Source organism: Perna viridis, chromosome 2 (genome assembly GCF_037379345.1).
Source record: "Perna viridis isolate PV_CMFRI_1.1 ecotype Kerala chromosome 2, ASM3737934v1, whole genome shotgun sequence".
NCBI lineage: Eukaryota > Metazoa > Mollusca > Bivalvia > Mytilida > Mytilidae > Perna > Perna viridis.
This window is the reverse complement of record NC_142446.1, coordinates 38,284,463-38,308,022: the sequence shown is the minus strand read 5'-3', so window position 1 is coordinate 38,308,022 and position 23,560 is coordinate 38,284,463. Positions and strand designations below refer to the sequence as shown.

At 31.6% G+C, this 23,560-nt stretch overlaps 2 protein-coding genes across 4 annotated transcripts in view; one reads left to right on the top strand and one right to left on the bottom strand.

Moving 5' to 3' along the window:
• The window catches only part of LOC148624949 (uncharacterized), a 189,631-nt gene that overhangs the window by 118,721 nt on the left and 47,350 nt on the right, over nt 1-23,560 (top strand). For all 3 annotated transcript variants that reach the window (XM_088568099.1, XM_088568098.1, XM_088568097.1), the window contains exons 104-132: nt 722-783; nt 1,334-1,441; nt 2,748-2,797; nt 3,120-3,226; nt 4,147-4,305; nt 4,709-4,749; nt 5,260-5,285; nt 5,497-5,600; nt 6,862-7,002; nt 7,355-7,410; nt 8,366-8,482; nt 9,822-9,862; nt 10,425-10,516; nt 11,707-11,868; nt 12,363-12,406; nt 12,992-13,014; nt 14,308-14,417; nt 14,748-14,900; nt 15,652-15,704; nt 16,054-16,161; nt 16,526-16,569; nt 16,885-16,970; nt 17,500-17,649; nt 18,406-18,443; nt 19,188-19,207; nt 19,526-19,635; nt 19,839-19,988; nt 20,242-20,285; nt 20,993-21,100. In XM_088568099.1, coding sequence (XP_088424225.1) covers nt 722-783; nt 1,334-1,441; nt 2,748-2,797; nt 3,120-3,226; nt 4,147-4,305; nt 4,709-4,749; nt 5,260-5,285; nt 5,497-5,600; nt 6,862-7,002; nt 7,355-7,410; nt 8,366-8,482; nt 9,822-9,862; nt 10,425-10,516; nt 11,707-11,868; nt 12,363-12,406; nt 12,992-13,014; nt 14,308-14,417; nt 14,748-14,900; nt 15,652-15,704; nt 16,054-16,161; nt 16,526-16,569; nt 16,885-16,970; nt 17,500-17,649; nt 18,406-18,443; nt 19,188-19,207; nt 19,526-19,635; nt 19,839-19,988; nt 20,242-20,285; nt 20,993-21,100 — 2,507 coding nt within the window. The remainder of the gene's footprint in view (nt 1-721; nt 784-1,333; nt 1,442-2,747; nt 2,798-3,119; nt 3,227-4,146; nt 4,306-4,708; nt 4,750-5,259; nt 5,286-5,496; nt 5,601-6,861; nt 7,003-7,354; nt 7,411-8,365; nt 8,483-9,821; nt 9,863-10,424; nt 10,517-11,706; nt 11,869-12,362; nt 12,407-12,991; nt 13,015-14,307; nt 14,418-14,747; nt 14,901-15,651; nt 15,705-16,053; nt 16,162-16,525; nt 16,570-16,884; nt 16,971-17,499; nt 17,650-18,405; nt 18,444-19,187; nt 19,208-19,525; nt 19,636-19,838; nt 19,989-20,241; nt 20,286-20,992; nt 21,101-23,560) is intronic.
• LOC148624950 (uncharacterized) lies at nt 21,080-23,310 on the bottom strand. The gene has a single exon (XM_088568100.1). The coding sequence runs from the start codon at nt 23,164-23,166 to the stop codon at nt 21,433-21,435; it is 1,734 nt and encodes a 577-aa protein (XP_088424226.1). The 5' UTR covers nt 23,167-23,310; the 3' UTR covers nt 21,080-21,432.

Here is a 23,560-nt window from a genome sequence, read left to right as displayed (position 1 = left end):
ATTGATACTCTGCCTACTAATACTCTGTCTATTGATACTCTGCCTATTGATACTCTGCCTACTAATACTCTGCCTATTGATACTCTGCCTACTAATACTCTGCCTACTAATACTCTGTCTATTGATACTCTGCCTATTGATACTCTGCCTATTAATACTCTGCCTATTGATACTCTGCCTACTAATACTCTGTCTATTGATACTCTGCCTACTAATACTCTGCCTACTAATACTCTGTCTATTGATACTCTGCCTATTAATACTCTGCCTATTGATACTCTGCCTACTAATACTCTGTCTATTGATACTCTGCCTATTGATACTCTGCCTATTAATACTCTGCCTATTAATACTCTGTTTTTATACTAGTCTGTTGTTTACTTCTTTTCCTCAAATCCTAAGATATCCTATGGGATAATATCTTACATTGACGTTAAATGGCAGTTCTTCTCAATATGCTTTGATTCAGAACTACAATTCACCAGTTGTTCAAGTTACATATAAATATTTCATTTCCCCTGACTTGTATATCTACTGTAAATCTGGTTATTCTGGTAACCCCTTGGCGTTGTCTCTTTAAATCAGACTTCTACATTGTATGTACATGTTTTAACTAGTTACAATGTAGTGTGTACCACTCCTTCAAAATTATTTTATTTTCTGATCTTTTTGTGAGTCTGTGTACAGCTATAGTTTAAATTTGAGGTTTCTTTTATTTCAGGTCTGGTCCTAGTGCAGAAGAAAGGGAAAGATGCTTTAAAGTTCAAGTTGATACAAAACAAGGTAGTGCTTTATTGACCTATGAAGAAATGACAGTTCCAATCATTCCAACTTGCATTTAGTCAGGAGTACTGTAATATAATTGCTATTGATGGTTACTAATTAAACTTTATTATAATACAAATTATACTCCTGAAAACAATGAGTATCTGTGCATCTGTCAAATCAGTTAATGTGCTGGTGGACAGGGAAGTTGGTAACTGTGGGGTAAGGGGTTCAGGGAGTGGGAAATAGAGGGACTGGAACATAGAGTAAAGTAGGCTTTATGTTTTTGTTTTATTTTTGGCTTTACCAAAGATTACCAGTAATCAAGGGAATTAAGATACAAGCAGTAAATGAAAGAAAAGAATATACTCAAAGGATAGAGACTGGACAGGGTAAAAGAAGTACACAACATATAACATGAAAAAAAAACAAAATAACATGTACAAAAAAACAAAAGTAAATGAGCAACCCAGATTCTACTAAAAACTGAGAGCATGGACCAGGTGTACCTGTAGTGTAAGCATAAATGCTATGTTTCCATTACTGTGCATTTGAAATTTTATTGCAGACCCTTGCTCCACTGTATTCTGTGAGAGTCATGGAGAATGTCATGTGACTGGTAGTTCTGGTAATTGTATATGTAAAGCTGGATTTACTGGAAATAAATGTCAAACAGGTACGCACAAATTATCTAGGGATGATCAGACATGTATGCACAAATTTTCTAGGGATAATCAGACAGGTACACACAAATTATCTAGGGATGAGAATCATGCTTATGTATTATTGTCCAGTATTTTTTTATTGACACTTAAAGGAAGTGAAGAGCACAGATATTAAGCTCCATTCTTACTAAGTTAATACAGGAGTTCATTCAGCAAATCTGGTTTTTACTTTGGGCTATTCCAGTTCAACCAGGTCAGATGTTGGGTTTGAAACATCAGGTCAGAAACTTTCTTGAAAAGTATTTGGTAAATGACTTAATGAACAGGTTAGCATGGTTAACATAAACACTGTGATTTTTTGGGTTATGTAAAATCCATAGGTTTTTTACTTAAAAATAACTTACTTAGGCCATTTGACCTATTGTCAATTGTTGTTCGTTGTCATTGACAATTTTTCAAAACTCTTTTCCTCTGACCATTTAGAACCAAACTTGGTATGAATGTTCCTTTGGGTATTCTATGTAGAAGAAATCAGTAGAATTTTGATCAGTTGAAAACCATGGCTGTCGTTACTAAAAATAGAACATACAAGTTTTTCGCATTTATCTCCAAAACAGTTAGGTTTAGCCAAACTTCGGCTGGAGTAAAAGTGTTTAGCATGATCTATCTGTGGTTAAATTTTTGTTTTATAATCTGCTAAGCCGTGTTGGAGTTATTGCCTTTTTTTCAATGTTTTTTTTTATTTTTTTTCTTGGGGTATTCTGAATAGAACTGATGTGGGGATTTTTGATCTGTAGAAAAATATTGTCACCATTACTAAAAATAGAATATATAGGTTAATCAGAAGTTTTAGCTAGTATACCTTCAAAACCGTTTAGCCAAATTTTTTCAATTGACGAAATGATCCCTATAATAAGACCTACAAAAGTCTGCAGGGATCAAAGTTGTAAGATGACTCCTTGTTAGAGTTATTGCCCATGAAAGGTGAATAATATTGTTTTTTTTTATACAGTTTTTCAGCCAATTTTTTGAAAACTATAATAGATAGAAAGAAAATTTCAATTGTTGAAATGATCCTTATGATAAATGCTACCAACGTTTTCTTTGAGTCAAAATTGTCAGACCACACCTTATTAGAGTTATTGCACTTGGAGGGCAAAAATTAAACCAGGTGAGTGATTTCGGCTCCTAGGAGCCTCTTGTTTTATTTCAGAACAATTTGGAAAAGCTTCCACTTTTTAGGCTGCTAATGTTTACATTCTGGTTCGAGGTTTTTTATTCAGAATAACAATGTAAGTTCTTAATTTTTAATTTCAGAAAAACATAATAAAACCACTGCTGTTGATTTAACTTCTCCTGAACTAACTGTAAGTATTATCAATACCCAGTATATTTTCAGGTTTTTATACAAATTTCATGAGAGAAACCAATTTTCCATGTTTTATATCTAAATTTAAGAGATTTGAGATTTCTTCACTCCTTATTTTGAAATTTTAGTTTAAATACATGCTTATTAAGACTCACATGTTGAAAAAACTAAATTTTACTTTCTTAGGCAGAGAAATAATTTCAACCACTTCTATTTTAAGTAGAATCTCAATGGTAACACAGATAAGATGTTAGATTTTTTTATCTATGAGAGTTTTATAATTTTTTCAAAACCCTGCACAATTTGTTGGTGTCTTCTAGCAAGAGAAACCACACTTCACAGATTTAGCTGTACCCAAAGTAATCAACTGTGTAGAGAATGAACCCTGCCATGTTCCTTTAAAAATTACCGACCCCAGTGGTCATACGTAAGTTATCGATCCCAGTGGTCATATGTAAGTTACCGATCCCAGTGGTCATACCTAAGTTAATTTATAGTTATGGAATTCATCCAGCTGAATTAGCCTAAGAAAAAACAAATATTTGAAATATTTCGATTTTTGTAATATAATACTTTTTGTTATTTTTGCAAATGATAAATTAAATGCAAGAAACAGTACCTGTGAAATTAATTTTAACACTGCTTAACTATCTCTTTTCAAAACCTTGCTTGTGAAAATTTCATTTAACAAAATCCATGAAAATTGAAAACTTCACAGTATTACAATACTGCAAAAAATCTGCAATATGTATCGAAGATGTGACCCTTTTCTTCAGTGGCAAATACAGACATGCCAACCAAGAAGATTATGTCAGCCAGTTTGTGGAAATATTGTATTTAGTCTCTCCATGGAGAGTTTTGTGATTGACTTTACAATATATCAGTAGATATATGTTAGGACCTGACTATATATCTGTATTCATATGAGTTTATACTTGTATGACATTTGAGTATTTTATTGAAATTCCAAGTATCATTTAAGGATTGCTTTATTTTTTATCATTACTGGTATGTGACTTTTAAAATCATCTTTTGGGTAATTAACATTCCATGAGCCATGAAGCAGTTTATGAACATGCATAAATTGTTCCAAAACTATTTATACAAACATTATTTACTTTAGAATTATTTGACTACTGACCACTTATGTTGATGCCATTACAGTACCAAATTTATTTTACACAAAATAATCTATGTTGCCCTAAGGAACTCAACCAAAGAGAAGGCTTATTACAAATGAAATTAAATATAATAGTACATTTAATCTATGTCGTGTTTGAATCTTTAAAGAATTTTTCATCGATTTATTTACATTCCTACATTTCTTTCAATAAATTTCTTTTACAGCCCATTGGTCCACTATGGTAAGGTAGACCCTGGAGTAGACACACACAAACCTGTTTTGACTCCTGTGAATGGTACTAAAGACTTTACTACTGATATTGTGGTAACTCCGCAGGCTACTGGAAATAAGACTGTTTGTGTTCAAACAACCACTTCTACTGGGTATGTAAAGAAAACAAAATACTATGTATTAATTTGCATGTGTTGCCATGCATCATTGATATTGGTGTTCTTACTGCAAAGGATCCTTAGACCTCTTCATTTAAGCATTTGTCCAAGACTTTGGATAATTTTTCAGTTAGTGCGTGTCACAATGATGTTAAAATTCCTGAGAAAATTCCCCGTTGTGGTAGTGATTTGAATTTCTTCTTCCACAAGTGGAATGAGCTACTGTTACTTTCTCCATTGAAGATGTGATATACCAGATAATATAATGAGACTAGGTATGTTGTATATGTCCAAGAGACAATAACCCCACCGGCATGAGAATGTCAGTCTATTCTATGTTGATCATGATTATTTCTAGTAGGTTTTATAGTCCTTAATAAACAATTTGATTTTTCAGAACTAATGTAGATGAGATTTGTTACACAATCCTGACAACTGGTGAGTTAGCTCAATGTAATATTGTATACTCATGTAAATATCTTTGCCCTGTCTGAACATCCCCCCCTTTTTGCATACCTGAAGTAGTAAGATATGTTCACATTTTATTATGAAAGATGCATCAATAGTTAAATGTTTATTTATTCCATTTTGATTGAGTAGATATAAAATTTTAAATTGTAACAGTGTGCTTTTAATAAACATAGTTATTAGTTTATGTTATTATGAACCTTGCAAACACGGTTTGGGATGTATAGGAATCACCCTGTCTGTCTGATCATCCTTTCATCTGTTTATATTTCTTGATGTCGCAACTCCTTCTAAACCTCTCTAAGGATTTAATGAAATTTTGTAGGAAGGTAAAGGTATCACCTTTAGATATGCATGAAGGAGTAGAACTCCAAAGGGAGATACTGTAACATAAGGGTTTAACATTTACCCTATTTGAAGTGTGGGGTATTTTCTTTGTGAGCTTGTTCCTAATTAACCCCTGTTTATCTCTATTTTCAGCCAATAAAACTGTTCCTTCAGGACAGGTGAGCATATGTGCAGTAGCTTAATCTTACTTGTTTTTCAATACTTAACTACATAGAAAATTAGTATTACATTGTATTATTATTTATTGTATTAAATGAGAATTTTCTATTTTCATTTTGTCATTTTTTTTATCATAAGTATTGGAAAAAAATCAAGTTGTCAAAATATGACTATTCATTATTACACAATTTAAATTTGTTTTGTTTTAAGCCACTTTTCACAGCACCTACAGTTACTAATTCTTCAGAACTTCTGTGTGAAGTTGGACAAGTGTGTCATATTCCTCTCTCATATCTGGGATCTGGACAAAACTGGTAAGTTGTCATGTTGTGCTTTACCTATAAATAAGTAAATGTTAAGACTTGTCAAAACATTGTCTTGAGAAAATTTTAAAAGGGTGCTTTTTCATAACTATCATGCCATAAAATAAAAGATAAATCATCAAAGGCCTCACAAAGTTAATTACAGGTGCTGTGAAAGTACTTCAATTTGTGGATATATACCTGTTTTTGTGCATTAGGAAAGAAACACAAGTTTATGGATTCTTGAATTTGTGATTTTGAGGTTTTCAGTATACAGATCAATAGAAATCTCCTTTTCATTGGGAACCCAATTTTGTGGTTTACCCTACTCACGAAAACCACAAAAATTGGTAAACCCACGAAAAATAGTACTTTTAAACTACTTGGTTTCTCATGTTCCTTTGGGGGCAGCCTCATTTCCATTTTTTATTGCCCTATCAATAAAAGGTAAAAACCACTGCCCTCATCATTGTTTATTGTCTCAGAAAAATGTTTAAAGCACCCTCATAACTTTTTTGGGGGTGCAGTAAAAGGGTAAAACAAAATGTTTAAAATGTTTCCATCCCTCATTGGTTTTTCATGAAAAAAACCCTGAAAACCAAGAAATTGAATTAGCAGTACCAAAGATAAAATATCTCCTCTACATGTTTCTGATACTTGATTAAAAAAATGTACTTTTGTCTTTAGAAATTCTATGAAATATTTTTGGGAATTGGTCTTTGATACCAAAATTTGTCTTTATTTTTTTTCTCTACAGTATAAAATCTTGAATTTGATATGGAACATTTGTAACAACCATTTTTTTCTGCCTCCTTGATTAAACTAGATTTGTACAATATAAACTATATAGTTCCCTAATCCTTTTACCAAAATCAGGAGGTACTCAATGGTTTGAAGGTTGAATATCTGTAGAACCCTCAGAACACATACCCCAATCATATATATATTCTTGATCTACATGATAAGAGGACTTAAATGTGACCCCACTCAATGAGTGGGTGGTAGATAGGAATTGCTTTGTCCATTTGTCAGGGATTTTGGTTGCTGTCAGATATCAACTACCTGTATGAGTGAGGGTATACCTAGATTAACAATGTGTGCAGCTTTATATTGTTGCTATCATAGGTACAATGGTAAGGGACTTCATTAAGGAGACTAATTATTTGTGAATATATGTAGGTATGATAGTCAGGGACTTCATTTGGGAGTCTAGTTGATGGTAAACTATAATGCTATTGCTTCCTGTTATCAGTAATATTTCTGCTCTTTACAGTGATAGTGTTAAAGAGGTACCTACACAAAAAGCAGGCATACATGTATTTGATCCATCCCATGGAGTAAATAAAACTTGTAAAACTGAGGTATCATATCTGCCTACCACTGCTGGGTCTGAAGAATTGTGTTTTAAACCAGGGTAAGAATTATCTAATTGGGTTCTATTGGAAACATACAAGCTTATATATTGTTCATTGTGATGTTTTTTGCTGTTTGCATGTATTGTTAAACTTCCTAAGTAATGAAAATTGATAACACCTGCGAAATTTGCTTTTGACAATTTTGATCATTGATATATGTAATTGTAATTATCTTAAGGTATCAAAAAGATCAAAGACAATCTTATTTTGAGCACCAGTTATTATGGCGTTAAAGCCTTGGCAATCTTTTTTTTCTTTTTTTTTTTTTTTTGGGGGGGGGGTGAGAAATTAGAAGATTTGGGAAATATGATTTAGTAGAATTGTTTCATTTTTTGTTTATATTTTGTGCAGGCCATCTGGAGAGAAGAGATGTTTACATGTTGTTAGTACACAGACTGGACATAAAGGTAAGTGTTCATCAAAGTGTTCAACAGTTCATCAAAATGTTCTTATCAAAAGATTCATTCAAATGGTCAAATGAAAAATGTTAAGTACCTCTAATTATATCTTAGAGAACAGCCACATTATCCTTTTACATGAATGAGCCTGGTTTCCAAGGTAATGGTAAGTGCAGTTTACTACATTTACTTTTTCTCTTGATACCTCTTTAAAGAGTTGTGCATGGTTTCATCTAACAATAAGTGTCTACGTATGTCCTGCGTCCTCTCTAGCTCCTGTAAAGAAAAAGAATATTTCAACAAGTGTTAAGGTGAGAGATCCGCTTCTTTGATTTATTATCTGATCTTGTCCTTATTACCTCTTTGGAACTATTTACAAATTGAGAGGATGTACACAACTTTGGATTCTGTTCAGCTAGACCTTACAATTTCATTGACTTGCTATCACTAGATATTTAACTAATTACATTTGGAACTAATGTTTATTATTCAACATATTTTGCAGTGATACTTCCATTATTTAACAGATTTCTAATTTTACAATCTTGGTTTTACTATAAAAGTTCTTTATTTTCCGAATTTCCACTAATGTAAACATATTTTTCATGGATTCTATAAAGTGAATGTATTTCCGGGTATCAAATTTCAGTTTAAAAAAATGATTAGTGTTACATAGTGTTAAAAATCAATTTTGTTGGTACTGTTTTTGCACATTTCAGTCTATCACGAAAATAGCGAAATTTAGTACACATTGACAGTATCCTGTTGTTCAGTCTGGCAGTGTGCATTTATTTAATTTTATTTTGCGTTTAAAAGTTTTATTACCATGAAAAACATTGTTTGTGACCATGTAGTTCATGGTGCCACAGAATTAAGAAAAACAGCACAGGTATGTTGATTCATTTGATTCATTTCAATTGATTTATTTGGTATTTTGTCTTTTAAATTCATTTGTAATTTTCAGTATCCACACCATGCCAAACTTTACACTGTCAAAATGATGGTGTTTGTGTCACAGATGACAAATATGCGTCAAAATGTGTTTGTAAATTGGGAACTAGTGGAGACCATTGCGAAAAGGGTAAATTTGTAAACTTGTTTAGCATAATCATAGGCTATATTATAGAATGTTTTAGAATAGATCATCAACTAAATCAGTCTTGAATTATCAATTGTTTTATCATAAATCATGTGCTATAATGTTAGATGTTTTAGCATTATCAATTTTGGTAAAAGTATTCAGTATTTTGAATAATATAATAAGCCATGTAATTTTAGTTTACATTAATTGTAGATTTAGGTACATTTAGATTTATTGACAAAGAGCACCAGTTGATTTTGATGTTAATGTCACTCTAAATATATTTTTTTTATTATTTCTGTAATTAATTTCACTTGTACTACTGATGTTATAGTACATCATTTCATCTGGAAGCTTAGTTCATTCATTCATTAAACCACTTCATTTGTAGCCAAAGTTCATGCGTTCATTGAATTATGTTTCCTTTGTAGTCATAGTCATTCATTGAATCATTTCGCTTGTAGGCATAGTTGCTTAATTTATTTATCCATAATTGACATTAAGACATTATTTGGCCATTTTTATTTATTTGGCCATTTTTATGACTTGTGAATTCATATGCAAGAAAAATGTGGCATGATCATGAGCACTGAATGTTAATTTAGAACTTCAAAACCATTTTTGTCACACCTTAGATAGACAGAGTAGACAATATTGCCATCTATTCAGGTAGGATATAGATGGCACAGGTGATGGATAATAAAGTTTATTGCCATCAATTCAGGTAGGATATTGACGGTACATGTCATGGATAATAAGGTTTATTGCCATCTATTCAGGTAGGATATAGATGGCGCAGGTCATAGATAATAAGGATTATTGCCATCTATTCAGGTAGGATATTGACGGTACATGTCATAGATAATAAGGATTATTGCCATCTATTCAGGTAGGATATTGACGGTACATGTCATAGATAATAAGGATTATTGCCATCTATTCAGGTAGGATATAGACAGCACAGGTCATGGATAATAAGTTTTATTGCCATCTATTCAGGTAGGATATTGACGGTACAGGTCATGGATAATAAGTTTTATTGCCATCTATTCAGGTAGGATATTGACGGTACAGGTCATGGATAATAAGGTTTATTAGATTAACATTCTATTTATGGACATATGGAAAAGTTTTCTGTTCCAAAAGTATTTTCAGTATAACTTTGATACAGCTCTCAGTTATCTGAATCATTGAAGCAAATTAATTTTATAGGTTTTCAAGTACATTTGCCACAGATAAGTCCATTGTTTTAATGTTTATTGACCACATGGATCACAATACAAGTATGTGGCTTGAGAATTAAATTGTATTTTCTTATTGAATTTTTGTTTTATTACAGATACAAGTAACTTTGTAACACCTGGAGAGAACAAAACTAAGGTTTGTTTCTGTAGACTCTTGGAATCCTACTCTGGACAGTTTGGTTTTCTGTAATGTACACAATAGAAATTTCAACCTTAAGAATGAAAACTTAAAGATATAATGGATAGATCACATTGATTATTTTCCTTTTTAGTCACTACAAATATAGTAATGTTGGTGGCATGAATTTTATGAAAATTATTTTCATTTTATCAGTGATTACAGCAAGTGAAATAGTTAACTTCATTCTATGGAGTTGGTCTTCTTTTGATTGAATGACCATAACTTTATGAAATATTCTTCGTGTTTTTAATACATAATGTATAACAACTGACAAGATGATTTCAAGTTTCTAATTATTCCATGAGTGTATGAATCTATGTTTGATAGAAAGTTTAAACATCCTTCTCAAGTGTCCAGTATACTACCTATAGCAAGTTTTGCAGGTAATTGTGATTCTATCAAGGAAAAAACCCTTTTGCTATTATATTAATTTGTCTTTGTACTTTCATTATCAAATCACTTTTGTTCATAAACATTATTAGAAAAATTAAGGTACTGAATATGATTTCCTTTGTAGCCTGCCTTTACAGACTTGGTGTACCCAAAGAAAATTGTATGTTACAAAGACCAACCATGTACAGTACCATTTGTTGTTACAAGTTCTGGAGGGTAAGACACAGAGTACTTTACACTGTAATTATTTTTACAGTTATTAATTTTATCAAAAACTTGTGTCAACATTTAGAATGGTAGATTTTGAGCTTTATGTCAAATGTTAACATTCCTGATTCATTCCTTTTTTTGTAACTTTGCTAGCATTTTTCAAATATCTTTGGTCATTACATTAAAAAGTCAAAAATGTAAAGTATGTTGTAAGTTTAAATGATGTCATTTTAGAAAGTGCCACTTTGATGTTTTAACTCATGTTCAATTTGCACTTACAAATTTTAGTGAAATTGATGGCTGATTTTTTCATTTATTCTTTAATACATTAAATAATACCACTTCTAAAACTGCAATGTTAAATGAATGGTGTTGCATCATATATATTATTTCATAATTATACTCGACGTCAGTTCTAACCCATTTTTGTTTAAATCGTAATTGTCTTCAGCCATTCTTTTATTGAGGCAGAGTTGTCTTTCTTTTTATTTTTTCATGTGTTTCTAATTTTATAAAAACCAAAACATCAGTACTTAAGATTGATATGCATAATCAAAAAGAATTTAATAATTCCTGATGAGAAATTCCATTGTAATTCTGCCATTTTTGTTGCTAAGTGCTGATTGTTGACAAAATAGTGATAATTGTATTTTTTAATTTCCATGTTCACAAAAATGTAATTTCTTACAAATATGAAAATAAACACTCATTCAGTAGGAACGATAATTTTCAGAAGAATTTTTGACACAAAATAAGGCGGTAAATCTTTGTTTTTGTCAAACTACCAACAACAGAAAATCGTTCTGGTAACAAAACCACGGCCGATTTGACAATGTAAATATTGTGATCTGGACTTAAAATGTCGTTGGATATGAAAAATTCGCATTTTATGGACAAGCTGTTTTGTAATATGAATGAGCAATTTATTTTACACATTTTAAATATTGATAGGTGTCAATAAAACTGTAGACCTGATTTTATTTTAACTTTAAACGATAAGTTATATGTGATGCCAAGTATAGGTCATGCTTTGAGTCATCATCATTGAAGATAAGGCCATTTATTCTCAAATTATATTTTATCCACCATTTACTACTGGAGATGTTTTCTTATAGCAGTCTTCACTAGATCTTTGCTATGCAAGCTTTAACTTGGTGGTATTTTTAAATAATATATCTGTATGTACTGTTTTTCAGTAAGCCATCAGTAAAAAATGGAAAGGTAGATCCAGATCTACAGACAACAGGACCCACATCACCAACCATCATACCTAGTACCAACTCCTACAGCACTGAGGTCAATATTACATCTCATACTAATGGTGAGAAGGAGGCATGTGTGCAGACAAAAGATGCAAGGTATGTACTAATAGTAGAGCAAGCATGACCATCTGCAGGTTTTGGCAAGGAGGTCTAGGAGAGGCAACCCTCTGCAAGATGTTAGAAAAGTTTTGAAAATAAAACTATTTTTGGCATTTGGTGCTTGTTGCACAAAATTTTAAATTTTGATATTTCATGAATAACAAATGGGGTGCAACACACAACACATCCCTGGTTCTTATGGCTATGACAAGGTATGGATGATCTAAGAAAGTAACTGGTCTTATACACATCTCCAGATAACAGATGTCATAAGTACTTTACAAGCTAATGTAAGCTATGCTGGTTTTAAATAAATGGGCCCAACACACAATTCTATGCTTCAGAAGTTTGCTTAGATTTAAATTTCCTTAAACTGATGAAAATAATGCAAATTTGAGTAACAGGGTGTAAGGCTTAAATTGCATTATTAGTCTTGCTTTCATTGCAGAATAAATGGTTGGCTTTATTTAAATTTATGCTTTGTTTTTCAGTAACCAGAAAGTGGATGAAATTTGTGTAAAAGTTGAAGTTACTGGTATGTTAATGTGACAAATGTTTAGAGATTGTCCATGTAGAAGCCAGGCAGATTCTTTGATATAGACACCACAGAGTTAACTTTATCCCACCATTTTTTTTTGCATCTATGTATTTTAAACCCATTACAATGTCAGACAGAACAGGGGTTTTTTCTGTCTGTATCATAGTAGATGACTCAGAATATTCTTTCAAAGTTTCCTAACAAATCAAGGAAATTATGAATTGATCAAAGAGTTACTTCCCTTTATTTTAAAGTTTCTGGTACTTTTATGTAATTTTTTTCATTTTTACCTCTGCAGTTAACTGTAATAAACCTAGTTACTTCAAGTACTGGTATATTATTACAAACATTTCTTAAGACAAAGTACTATAGTAGTTTCTGAAGAACATATACTTGCCATTCACAGAATTGTACAAATCATTATTTGTTTCCATACCATTTATGGTTTCAACAGAAAGTGTTTTTTTCATTTAAATTGAATTCATTTTTTCTCAAATAAGTTAAGAAAAACCCACACACAAAACATTGTACCCTACAGTATACAGTAAAATATTTACAATATTTTTTTGCCTTTTTTTACAGATCCACCTGTTCCTACAGCTGTTGTAAGTTCATGTATTATGAAAACCTGTCTTAAGTGACATTTCAAGGAGAGCAAAATCATAGCCACATAAGACAGATGGTCTTTATACACATGTTAATTTAACATAGCTAGAATGCACTACATAGGGATATTTTAAATACAGTTTATTATAACAGGTTATTGCTGAATATAGGTGATCTGTTTAAGACATGTTTGACAGTAGTTCAGACACATTCATAAACAGTTCTTTTATCCATCTATCTTTCAATATATTGATTGAATGTACTCCATCCATGGCATAGTAAATCTGATGTTGCACCAAGATATAGTAATCTCCTTGACCATCCAACCCTGCCCATGCAACTATGTTCATTGAAGTGTAATTTCTCCAATTTTCTTAAGTGGAATTTCATGAAACTTTTTATGAAGTTTGGAAATCATATGTAGATATGTATAAAGCAAAACAGTTATTGCCAGATGCTTTGAAAGGGAAATGATCTAATTTTGGCGTGTTACATGTTGCAAGCCATGGGTATTAATTACTCAGTTAGCCCACTGACAGGTCTAGCTTTTAGGTGTAATAACCAATAGTAAAAGAGAACTATTCTAGTTCTAATTAGTCAAGTTAGTGTGGTTCCATTAGTTTTGAGTCGGAATATCTTATCAAATGCTGAATGGTTTTAAAGGAGGCTCTGTTCTTAACAAAACAAGATGAAATGATAATGACTTAGTACTTAAGTAGCACTCCAGCTAAGAATCATGCAAAATGTGATTCATGGGAAAAAAGCCTACCGGTACATATTTTTATTTTTGATATTTTGTTTGAATGGCCATAGTAAACTGAAATTAATATTCAGTTTTTCATATAACCGTTGTTCTTAGGAGGTAAAAATTATGAAGCAGATTTGAATGAATAATTCCACATTTTATAGTATAGACCCATAAGACAACTTAATTACAAAAATAAAAATATGTAGCCTTTTTGGGGTGTATTACATTTTTCAGATTTTGCATGATTCTGACAGACTTTTACTTAAAAATAATTATATTGTATGGATTCCTGTTTATGTTAGATGCTTAAACTGAACCATTGGTGGATTATAATCATGAACCTTTTGACATATATTAATGTGAAAGTTAATAACTAAGAATTCTCTTTTAGAAATTTTATTTTCACTATAAAAAGTCATAGACTAGAATATTGAGAAATTTACCTGTTAAGGGGATCTGCTTACAAGCAATGCAACTCACTTGTACATTGATTGAGTTGATTTGTGTGGTTTATATACCTATACCCATTATTGTTTTGAAACAGACACCCAAGTTTACAGCAAAGACTTTTAACCCAGGAAGTATCTTGCATTGTAAGTTAGATCAGGACTGTCATCTACCCATGGAAACAACTACAGATAAAGATGGAAAGTGGTGAGTTTTGTTAAAGTACAATGTGTAAATAACTTTGTAGATGCTTAAACATGCACTGTGTCATACTTCCAATTTCAATTATTGTAACTTAAGTATGCGTTTTGCTGACTGTGTTATTGTGAAACTCTGAAAAGGATGGATGTTTTATCTTGAGCATTAGAACTTTTTTTAAGTTGAATTCTGAGTGATACTACTAATGTTATACTGGTAAAGTTTCATTAGCTAGTTTTATATACTTATCTTGTCATATAAAAATTAAAGTTGTCTTTACTGCATTGGAGTATCATTTGTTATTTCTTTCACAAATTTATTAACATTGCTGTTTTTCAGTCCATCATTATCAAAAGAAAGCAGGACAACAATCCAAGACATACATCCCCTGGAGATGGAGCAGACATCAACGTCCTGTAAAACTGATTTTGTCCTCCATCCAACCAAATCAGAAAAAGGAGAACATCTAGTTTGTATACAGATCAATGTCAGGTAAACATGTGATAATTATAAGAATGAATTTTATTTCCATGGTTTTTAACAAATTTAAAATGGCATGATATGATTTTAGGCTTTGCCTATGAAGTTTGTACTCATGTGTCATTACACATGAGTACAAACTTCATAGGCAAATGTACAAAGTGTCTCAACCAACAGGAATGTGTGAGACTTCTTATTGAACTTGCTGTGCATCAGAATGAAAAGTTCAATCACTGCCTTGACTCTTTGACATATTCACCTTATCCATTCTCCTTATTTGGTATTTTATTTTCTATTTATGTTCCCCGTGAAACGACGCAAGGGGACATGGTAATGCCAGGTGTCCGTCTGCGTTTTCTGCTTATTTTTTTTTAATGCTCCTACCAAATAAATTTGTTTTTGGTATGTAGCCTTATTATGAAAAGTTACTGATTAAGTTCAACTTTGGTTATGGTTGAATGATTTTTACTGAAGTTATGGCCCTTGGACTTAGTAAATTTCAGTGAATTTACAGTTTTCCACACTTTTTTTTAATGCTTTTACCAATTGATTTTATATTTTGTATGTAGTCTTATTATGAGAAGTTACATATTAAGTTTAACTAAAGTTATGGTTGAACACTTTTTACAGAAGTTACGGCCCTTGGACTTAGAAAATTTCAGTGGATTTAAAATTATCCTCACTTTTATTTTTAGGCGGGGGACATTGGTACTGTTCTTTTTATTTTTTTTATGTTTAACAATTTTATCAACTTCTTTTGTAGTCCCTCTGAAGATCCTAGATGTTACAAATTCAATGTCACTGATGAAAAACTTAGTATGTATTATTATGATTTTGTGTAAACTTTAGACTCACAAATATGTATTTTCAACATGTTAAAAAAAATATAGGGTTGAGATTCAAGAATTTTTATTTATTATTAATTATTTGAAATGTATTTCCGTGATTAAAATATAAGCTGTTTAAAGGACATCTACCCAAAATCCAATTATCTTGAAAATAATGAAAAAATTGGGATGAAAAATGGAATCATCCAGATGGAAATGCAAAAGGCATAATAAACACAAATTTCTTTTTGCAGGAAGGATGGTCTTACATTTTGGAAACATAAAAGTAGTAATGTTATTTCAACACAAAGTAATGCATAGAATTTTGTTTTTTGCAGCACCATGTCAGATGAAACCTTGTTTCAGAGATGGACTTTGTACTGTCACAGGGAACCAGACCACTTGCACCTGTCCATTAGGTTCTAGTGGTCCTAGATGTAAAAATGGTACAAGTCTGTTTTTTTTTTTTAATATAACCACAGCACCTAAAATATTTTTAAAGATCTCTTTTAAATTATTTACTGTACATCCAGAAGTGTGTGAATTTAGATGCATCTATTTCTGTGATTTTGTCATTTTGGACCAAAACATGGTTTTATTTATATTTTTTTGACATTGACAAATATCCTGCAAGATATTGATATTATTTATAAAATTGGACATTTCATTATTGCAACTCAGTTTGCACAAATAAAAACACTGCAATAATTTCATTATCAATTGTGTACTGTTAACACAATGTAAAATTATTTTGTACACATTTTTTAAGAATTTTTCAGATCTTTTTATTGTTATTTGTCCATCTTTCAGACTCAAGCAAGTCTATAATACCAGTCACAAATGGAGCACAAGAGGTTTGTTACATGAAACTTAAAACATGTACATGTATTCATACAAAAATGAAACTAACCTTTGGATAATTTACATCAAAACAATCTTGTATTTTGGTTTTTTTTTTCAATCCCTATTTTATAATTTTAATTCCATACATATGTAAATCTATACATTTATAATATTGCATTAATGATACACATGTAATTAGGTAAGAACATTCTTTAAGTGTTTTAGATAAAACAAACTAAAACATCCAAAACAAATCATTAAAACAGCATACTTGTTCTGTTTCCAATGTATAATACTTCCATTCATTACTTTTAACTTTATTTCAGCCAAAGTTTGTGGACACAGTTGTACCAAAGGTTGTGAAGTGTTACATTAACAGGGATTGCCTTGTTCCATTGGCTGTAAAAGGAAGGTAGGTTGTTGTTATTCTGAATCCTTTTACCCCTGCCAAATGTTGTTTTACAGCTCGTGCAATGGTAATGATCAGGGGATAGAGTTGGACTTTCCTTGGTCAAATGATAATTAACTGATGAACTGTCTACCAGAAAATCACATAGATTTGTTATTAAATTTGACTAACAGGGTCAGTGTAATTGTCATTTAATCCATACCTTCTTTATCGTGTAGTTAAGGTGATGCATGTTATAGACACATGTTATGTTTTTGATTTTGTTATGTTTTTGTTTTGTTTTTTTTTTGTTTTGTTTTTTTGTTTTGTTTTTTTTTTATTTGGGGGGGGGGGTATTTTTCTATTTTAATCACCAATAGCCCATCTTACTGGATAAAAAGACAAGCTTTAAGTGGATAAAAATGTCATACATTGGTGGCAAAGCCTTTTTTCTTTCTAACCTAAATAAAAAATTGCAATTGTGAGTTGTAATTTTTTGCAAAAGTAAAACACTTCAATACATGAATTTGCAGTAACCTTATATTATTTTTAGCACGACACCAACAGTTGGGGACACTGACCCATTACTAAGTCCAAAGATACAACCAGGACACAAGTTAAATTCTACAGATGGTGTTTACCAGCATTCATTGTTACTAAAACCACAGTCAAAGGGCAAAAGACCAGTTTGTGTTAAAGCCAAGTAAGCACTCATTTAAATTTTATCTCTTATATATTAGAAGTATTGAGATGATATAAACATCAGATAGGATTTTTTTCCGCTTTTTACCGGATTTCCACTATTACAAACCAGATTTTACAGTTATGGTTATGGTTCTTTTTTTACTGTATATTTACCTCTGATTTTGCCAATTTCCGCTTTGTTTGTAGACCACATAAAGTCATGTTTGAAACATTGTGCTTCATATTACTCCTTAAATTGGGCATTTTATTGTGATCAGGATGTTCATCCTTTTATTCATCCTTCTTTTTATACAACAAACTGTAGTCAGCAACTGCTACTTCACTGAATTATGATTTTTGTATGAAAATTTAGGTGAAACATTATTAGTTGTTAATATTACTGTCCACCTGCTATTTTTATTTTTGATGTGACAGAATTTGGGGTTCCCTTTTGTGTGTCATGGACTTTGCCATTGACTTACTGGTTCCCAGCCCAGTATGTTTCTAGGGAAGCATTGATTGTATGATCAGATACCCAGTATATTATGTACATTGTGGCTTAAAACTTATGGCTTTTATACCTTTTTGGTATATAATAAAACTTTAAAATGAAAATGAACATGTATCTGTTTGTATTCATAGTGACATAGGGAATGAATATTTATTTGTGAGCTCTGCTCAGTGTTATTGTTATTCCATTTTGAATTTTAGCATATCATTTGAAAAATTTCCTCTAACCGAAGTACTTGTTTTTGTATTTTTCTTTTTCTTTCAGAACAACAGAACAGATGTGCTTTACTGTTGATGTTGTAGGTCAGTATATACCTGTATACAAAGTATGTTAATAAGATCTTTAAAGACTTACTCCGTACATAATCAGCACTCATAACTTATTGAGTTTCCTGCCTCAAGTATGACTTTCATACTATTCTGTCTATCATTTCTCTTTGTTCAGTAGGTTTTATATCTATATTATTTATATATCTTGATATGTATTGTTGAAAAGTTAAAATATTTTTGTAGGGGATTTGAGGTATTGCATTGAGATCAATAGGTCAAATGTCAAGGTTAATTACATTTGAATGTAATACATTTGAATTGTAACTTTTTGTATTACTTACTCCTTTTAATGTTGTGGTTGTGCTTATTTTTGAAACAATCTTATCAAAAGTGCCTCTTGAAAAAACGGAGTATCATTTTTATGTGAAAACAAATCGAAAGATGCATGTATATAGCATAAAATATGAATTAAAAGAAGTTTAAACTATCTTTCACATTTCTTTTGATTTCTCTTGATTATCATTATCATTGATTGGTGAGTATTGTTTTTTTTCTTCCAGATCTACCAACAGTGACATCGGTAATGTATTTTTTTTTCTTCCAGATCCACCAACAGTGACATTGGTAATGTATTTTTTTTCTTCCAGATCCACCAACAGTGACATCGGTAATGTATTTTTTTTCTTCCAGATCCACCAACTGTGATATCGGTAATGTATTTTTTTTCTTCCAGATCCACCAACAGTGACATTGGTAATGTATTTTTTTTTCTTCCAGATCCACCAACAGTGACATCGGTAATGTATTTTTAACTATTAAAAGAAATACTGGTACCAGTAGTTGTATCTCACATGGAAAACTCTCATGAGACAACACTCGTATCGAAACTCATGTGCTTAACAATGTTCATCAATGTGCCATAAATATTGCTTAATTTAATATTAGGAAAATTTGCAAAGCAAATATGAAATAAAACATAAACTCCATAAAATATCACCTTGTGGTATTATTTTGAATTGTTGGTCTAGTTTTCAATTAAAGAAGTATTCACAGTACAAATATGCAAAGACATTTTTTCCCAAATAGCTAGATAACTTTTTTCCCCCCTATTTTAGACTGGCCCACATTTCACTGGAGCAACTCTTAAACCAGGATCTACTGTGACGTGTCAGACAAATACATTGTGTCATCTCCAAGTTCAAACAGACAAGGATAATGGACAATGGTAGATAATTATTCACATGAATAAAAATCTTTTTAATTTAATATTTTAATTTCTCAATTTAAATAATATGTATCTTGTGAAGGAAAATATATTCAGGAGAAAAGATTGTTCAAGCCAAAAACAATAGTTAAAGAAATTGTGACTATAGTTTTTGGCAGATAAAATTTTTTTTTAAGATATGGTATTTCAATATTAACTTTTAGTCCCGAGATCTTAGAAAGTGGAGGTAAAACAACAATATCTGATGTCCACATCTTCCCAACAAAACCTGGTGACTGTAAAACTGATGTAGCCTTCAAACCTAAGACCACTGAAACTGGAGAGAAAATGCTGTGTGTTAATTTCAAATCTGGGTAAGTTTGACAGAGACCATCTTGGTATAAATATCTATATCCCATATGGTGTTCAATTTCAGACTGAAGTGAGATCAACTTCCTATTTGATTTCTCTCTATTTATATTATGACCGTGTATTCATTAAGATTGGGAACAGAGGAAACTTTTAGTGTTCTTCGCTGAAGATTTTTAAGTTTAACATAGGCTGTAATAGCCCAATTGGCAGTGGAAAGTTTATAGTTTTATATTCACATTCTTGTTCTGTTTTCAGATCAGAGGAAATATGTTACACAGTTCATGTGGATAATAAAACAGGTATTGAAAAACATTTAAGACCCAAGCGGACATTCATTTTATCTTTAAAACAGATGTCTTCGTTAAATTATTTTGATATACACATAGCAGTTCTGTAAATAATTTTGCACATTGTGGAAGGTTTTCATACCCCAAGCAAGAAGTTGTTTCCATGCATCCTTCATGTTGTCACCTGGATAGCTCTATTTATTGATCAATTTGTAGTGAATGGTTGGTTTCTATCTTATATGCTTGAATGGGATTGATTTTTACAAGTGGACCACTTTTGGGTATTGGGACTGACTGAAAGAGTGTAAATGTAGGGGTATGATTGTGCTCACTCTGGTTCTTTAATTATAGTACATGTACTGAAACACCAGCATCTTGGTTTTAAAAAGTGAGCTTTGAAATAAACATGCTTGCAGAAATTACCATGAGACAACCACTCAAGCAGTCACATGGATATAGAAGAAAATATTGTTCACTCCCAGTTTATATTGCTAGTGCTTTTTGTGTGTGTGACCTTTGTTTTCCTTATCTTAAAGTTTTTATATATAATTTATATTCTTCAGTTTGCTACATTGTGCATGAAGATTATCTTTATTTCATGTTTTTTTATGTTTGGGCCATGTTTGGATTTTGACATATTTGAATTACCCCTCTGCTGCCCTTTAGGTATTTTTTTTGCCAATATTTGGGTAACATTTTACATTGAATATATTTAACAGATCCCTGTTCAACAGTTTTCTGTGATAATCAAGGAGAATGCCATGTGACAAGTGGTGTAGGTCAATGTGTCTGTCAACCTGGGTTCTCAGGAAACAAATGCAAAACAAGTAAGTAGTGCTACAATGAATGTATTCATATCATACACTATTTCCCAGAGTTATGTTCTATACCTGTCTACAAGTATACTTTTCAGCTTACCTATGTCTAATTTATAAATGAATTTATGTCTAAACCGTACACTTTTTAAAGTCTCTGTACATCAGTTTTAATGTATTTTAACCTTGGTATACTGAACACCTATCTAAATAGAACCTGTTTAATGGTATACTTGAAACTTTAAGTTATAATGTATTTCAATTTTTTTTTATTTTTAATGACATTCATATGGAATAACATCAGTTTAAAATTTTGTTTTTGGTACTAACAGAAAAGTAATGAATCATTTCATTTCGGAAAATTCCAATTTATATAACTTAGCATTTGTAATTCTTAAAATCGGTTTGGTACACCCTATGTACATAGTACTTATTTCGTTGCTTTGAAATGAGATACAGTGTGGTCGTTTGATGCCAATAGCAAAGGCGTTAAAGTAGAACAAAGGAATACCCTCATTGTTCAACCAATGTAAGGAATGATTTCTGGAGTCACATATAATAATATGGTCTGATGGTGTTCTTTTTATACCATTTGGGGTAAATGGACTTTGTTCGTAGTTAATATATGGATGTCCTATATATGTGTTTAAGACATTTCCAGTAGGGCTCATGGCTATGACTCGTCCTCTTCCATCACTTGATAAACTGTCTTTAACAAATATATTCCTATTGGTTGCACTTGCTATGGACCTTGGGGCAGTAAAGAGTCTTTCACCATGGCTGTCGTTTTCCCATTCAGCCTCATGTTTCCCATCAAAATTCATCACTATTACAACTCTTTTTCCTCTGATAGGAAATAGATCCTCTGAGCTGCTAGCCCCTACTATAACCATATTGTCAAGAGTGATGTGGACAGCTATAATATGTAAAGTTCCAGTATTGTATTTTGATTCTCTGATTTCACCTGTAGAGTCATCCATAAGTTTCAGTGTTGGTGTCAAGTCAGCCAGCAGTATGTCCTTACTTTCATATTGTAATGTGTCTATGTCAAGAATATCACTATGTTTCTTTAGAAAAATTCTCTTGATGGTTTCATTTTGAGAAACCATCTTTATGATAATGCTTGGTTGATTTGAAGGTGACTCAACAATGAAGAATGATCCATCAGAACTGACAGTCATATAATGACAATGATGAAGTTCTGTTGTGTATTTTCTCCTTACTTTGAGTTGCATTGTTTTCGCTTCTTCTAATGACCCAAGCAGATTTTCTGGCAAGTTTTTATACTTTGGTACTAACATTAGCATTGTTTGAGGACTTGAGGAACTACTTACAGGAACCTTCCATTTTAAGGAATTCGTGATAGAAGGAGTAGAGATAAAGAACTTGGAAGCATCTCTGGTTGATTTTAGAGTCTCTGTTTCTCTCTTTTTTGCATCAAGCATGTTTCTTGTTTGCGAATATTTCAAGCTTTCCTTGGCTAAAAACTTGTCAATTATATCCATTCTTATGTTTGCCTCTTCACTAAGTCTATCAAAATGTATATCTATATCATTCTTATATGTTTGTCGTAACAATTCAATTTCATTTAGTAGATCCGTATATTTTTTCTTTTCACTTTCAATGTTCCCAATTATATTTTTTTGTTCTGTGTCCAATTCTTTTCCCCAAATTTCAAAGCTAGTAATTGCATCATTTATTTTTTTTAAGGCCTCCTCATAAAATGCCTTGATTTCAATTAGTGTATGTCCAGCATGTTCTTTTGCTATACATACCGGACAAACCAAGTCCTTGCAACAGGTGCAGTACAGGCAGCTAAATTGTTCGTTATGAGTTTTGCAAGGAATGTTCATAAAATTAAGAGCAGATTTTCCACTACCATCTATTTCATTAAGTTCCTTCACACTTATTACATTGTGACGGCTGGCGTTCTTAAACTTTGGATGAACTTTATTACAGCATTTTGTACAGATTAGAATATCACAGTCTAGGCACTTAAATTGTAGCTTAGACTCTGTCTCACATAGTTGACACAGAATGACTTCTTGTGCTTTTCCCAAAGATTTTGAATATGCCATTTGGAACAAAAAGTCTGTGCATATTATTTTATTGATGCAAAGAACATGTAATGACAAGAATCCACTATTTCAACATATGAATAACTCAGCAGATGTCAGATAGTCATTTCAATACTTGACGAGGAATATGAAGAAATGCTGAATTGAATGGCCAGGTTAAGTACGGAGATTTACTTTCTCTTAAGTTTCCTGAAAAGTTCATGTGATACAAAATTTCAGGGTTTTTTTTCTATTGGTTTCCTGTGTTTTTTGATAATAGGAATATTGAATTGGTTCATTGGCATTGTTAATTGTTATTTACAGAACAAAGATGGGAAAGGAAGTAATCTGACCTAATATTTTTTGTAAATTTTTGTATATTTGAATTTACTTGTACACCTACAATCCTTTAAAA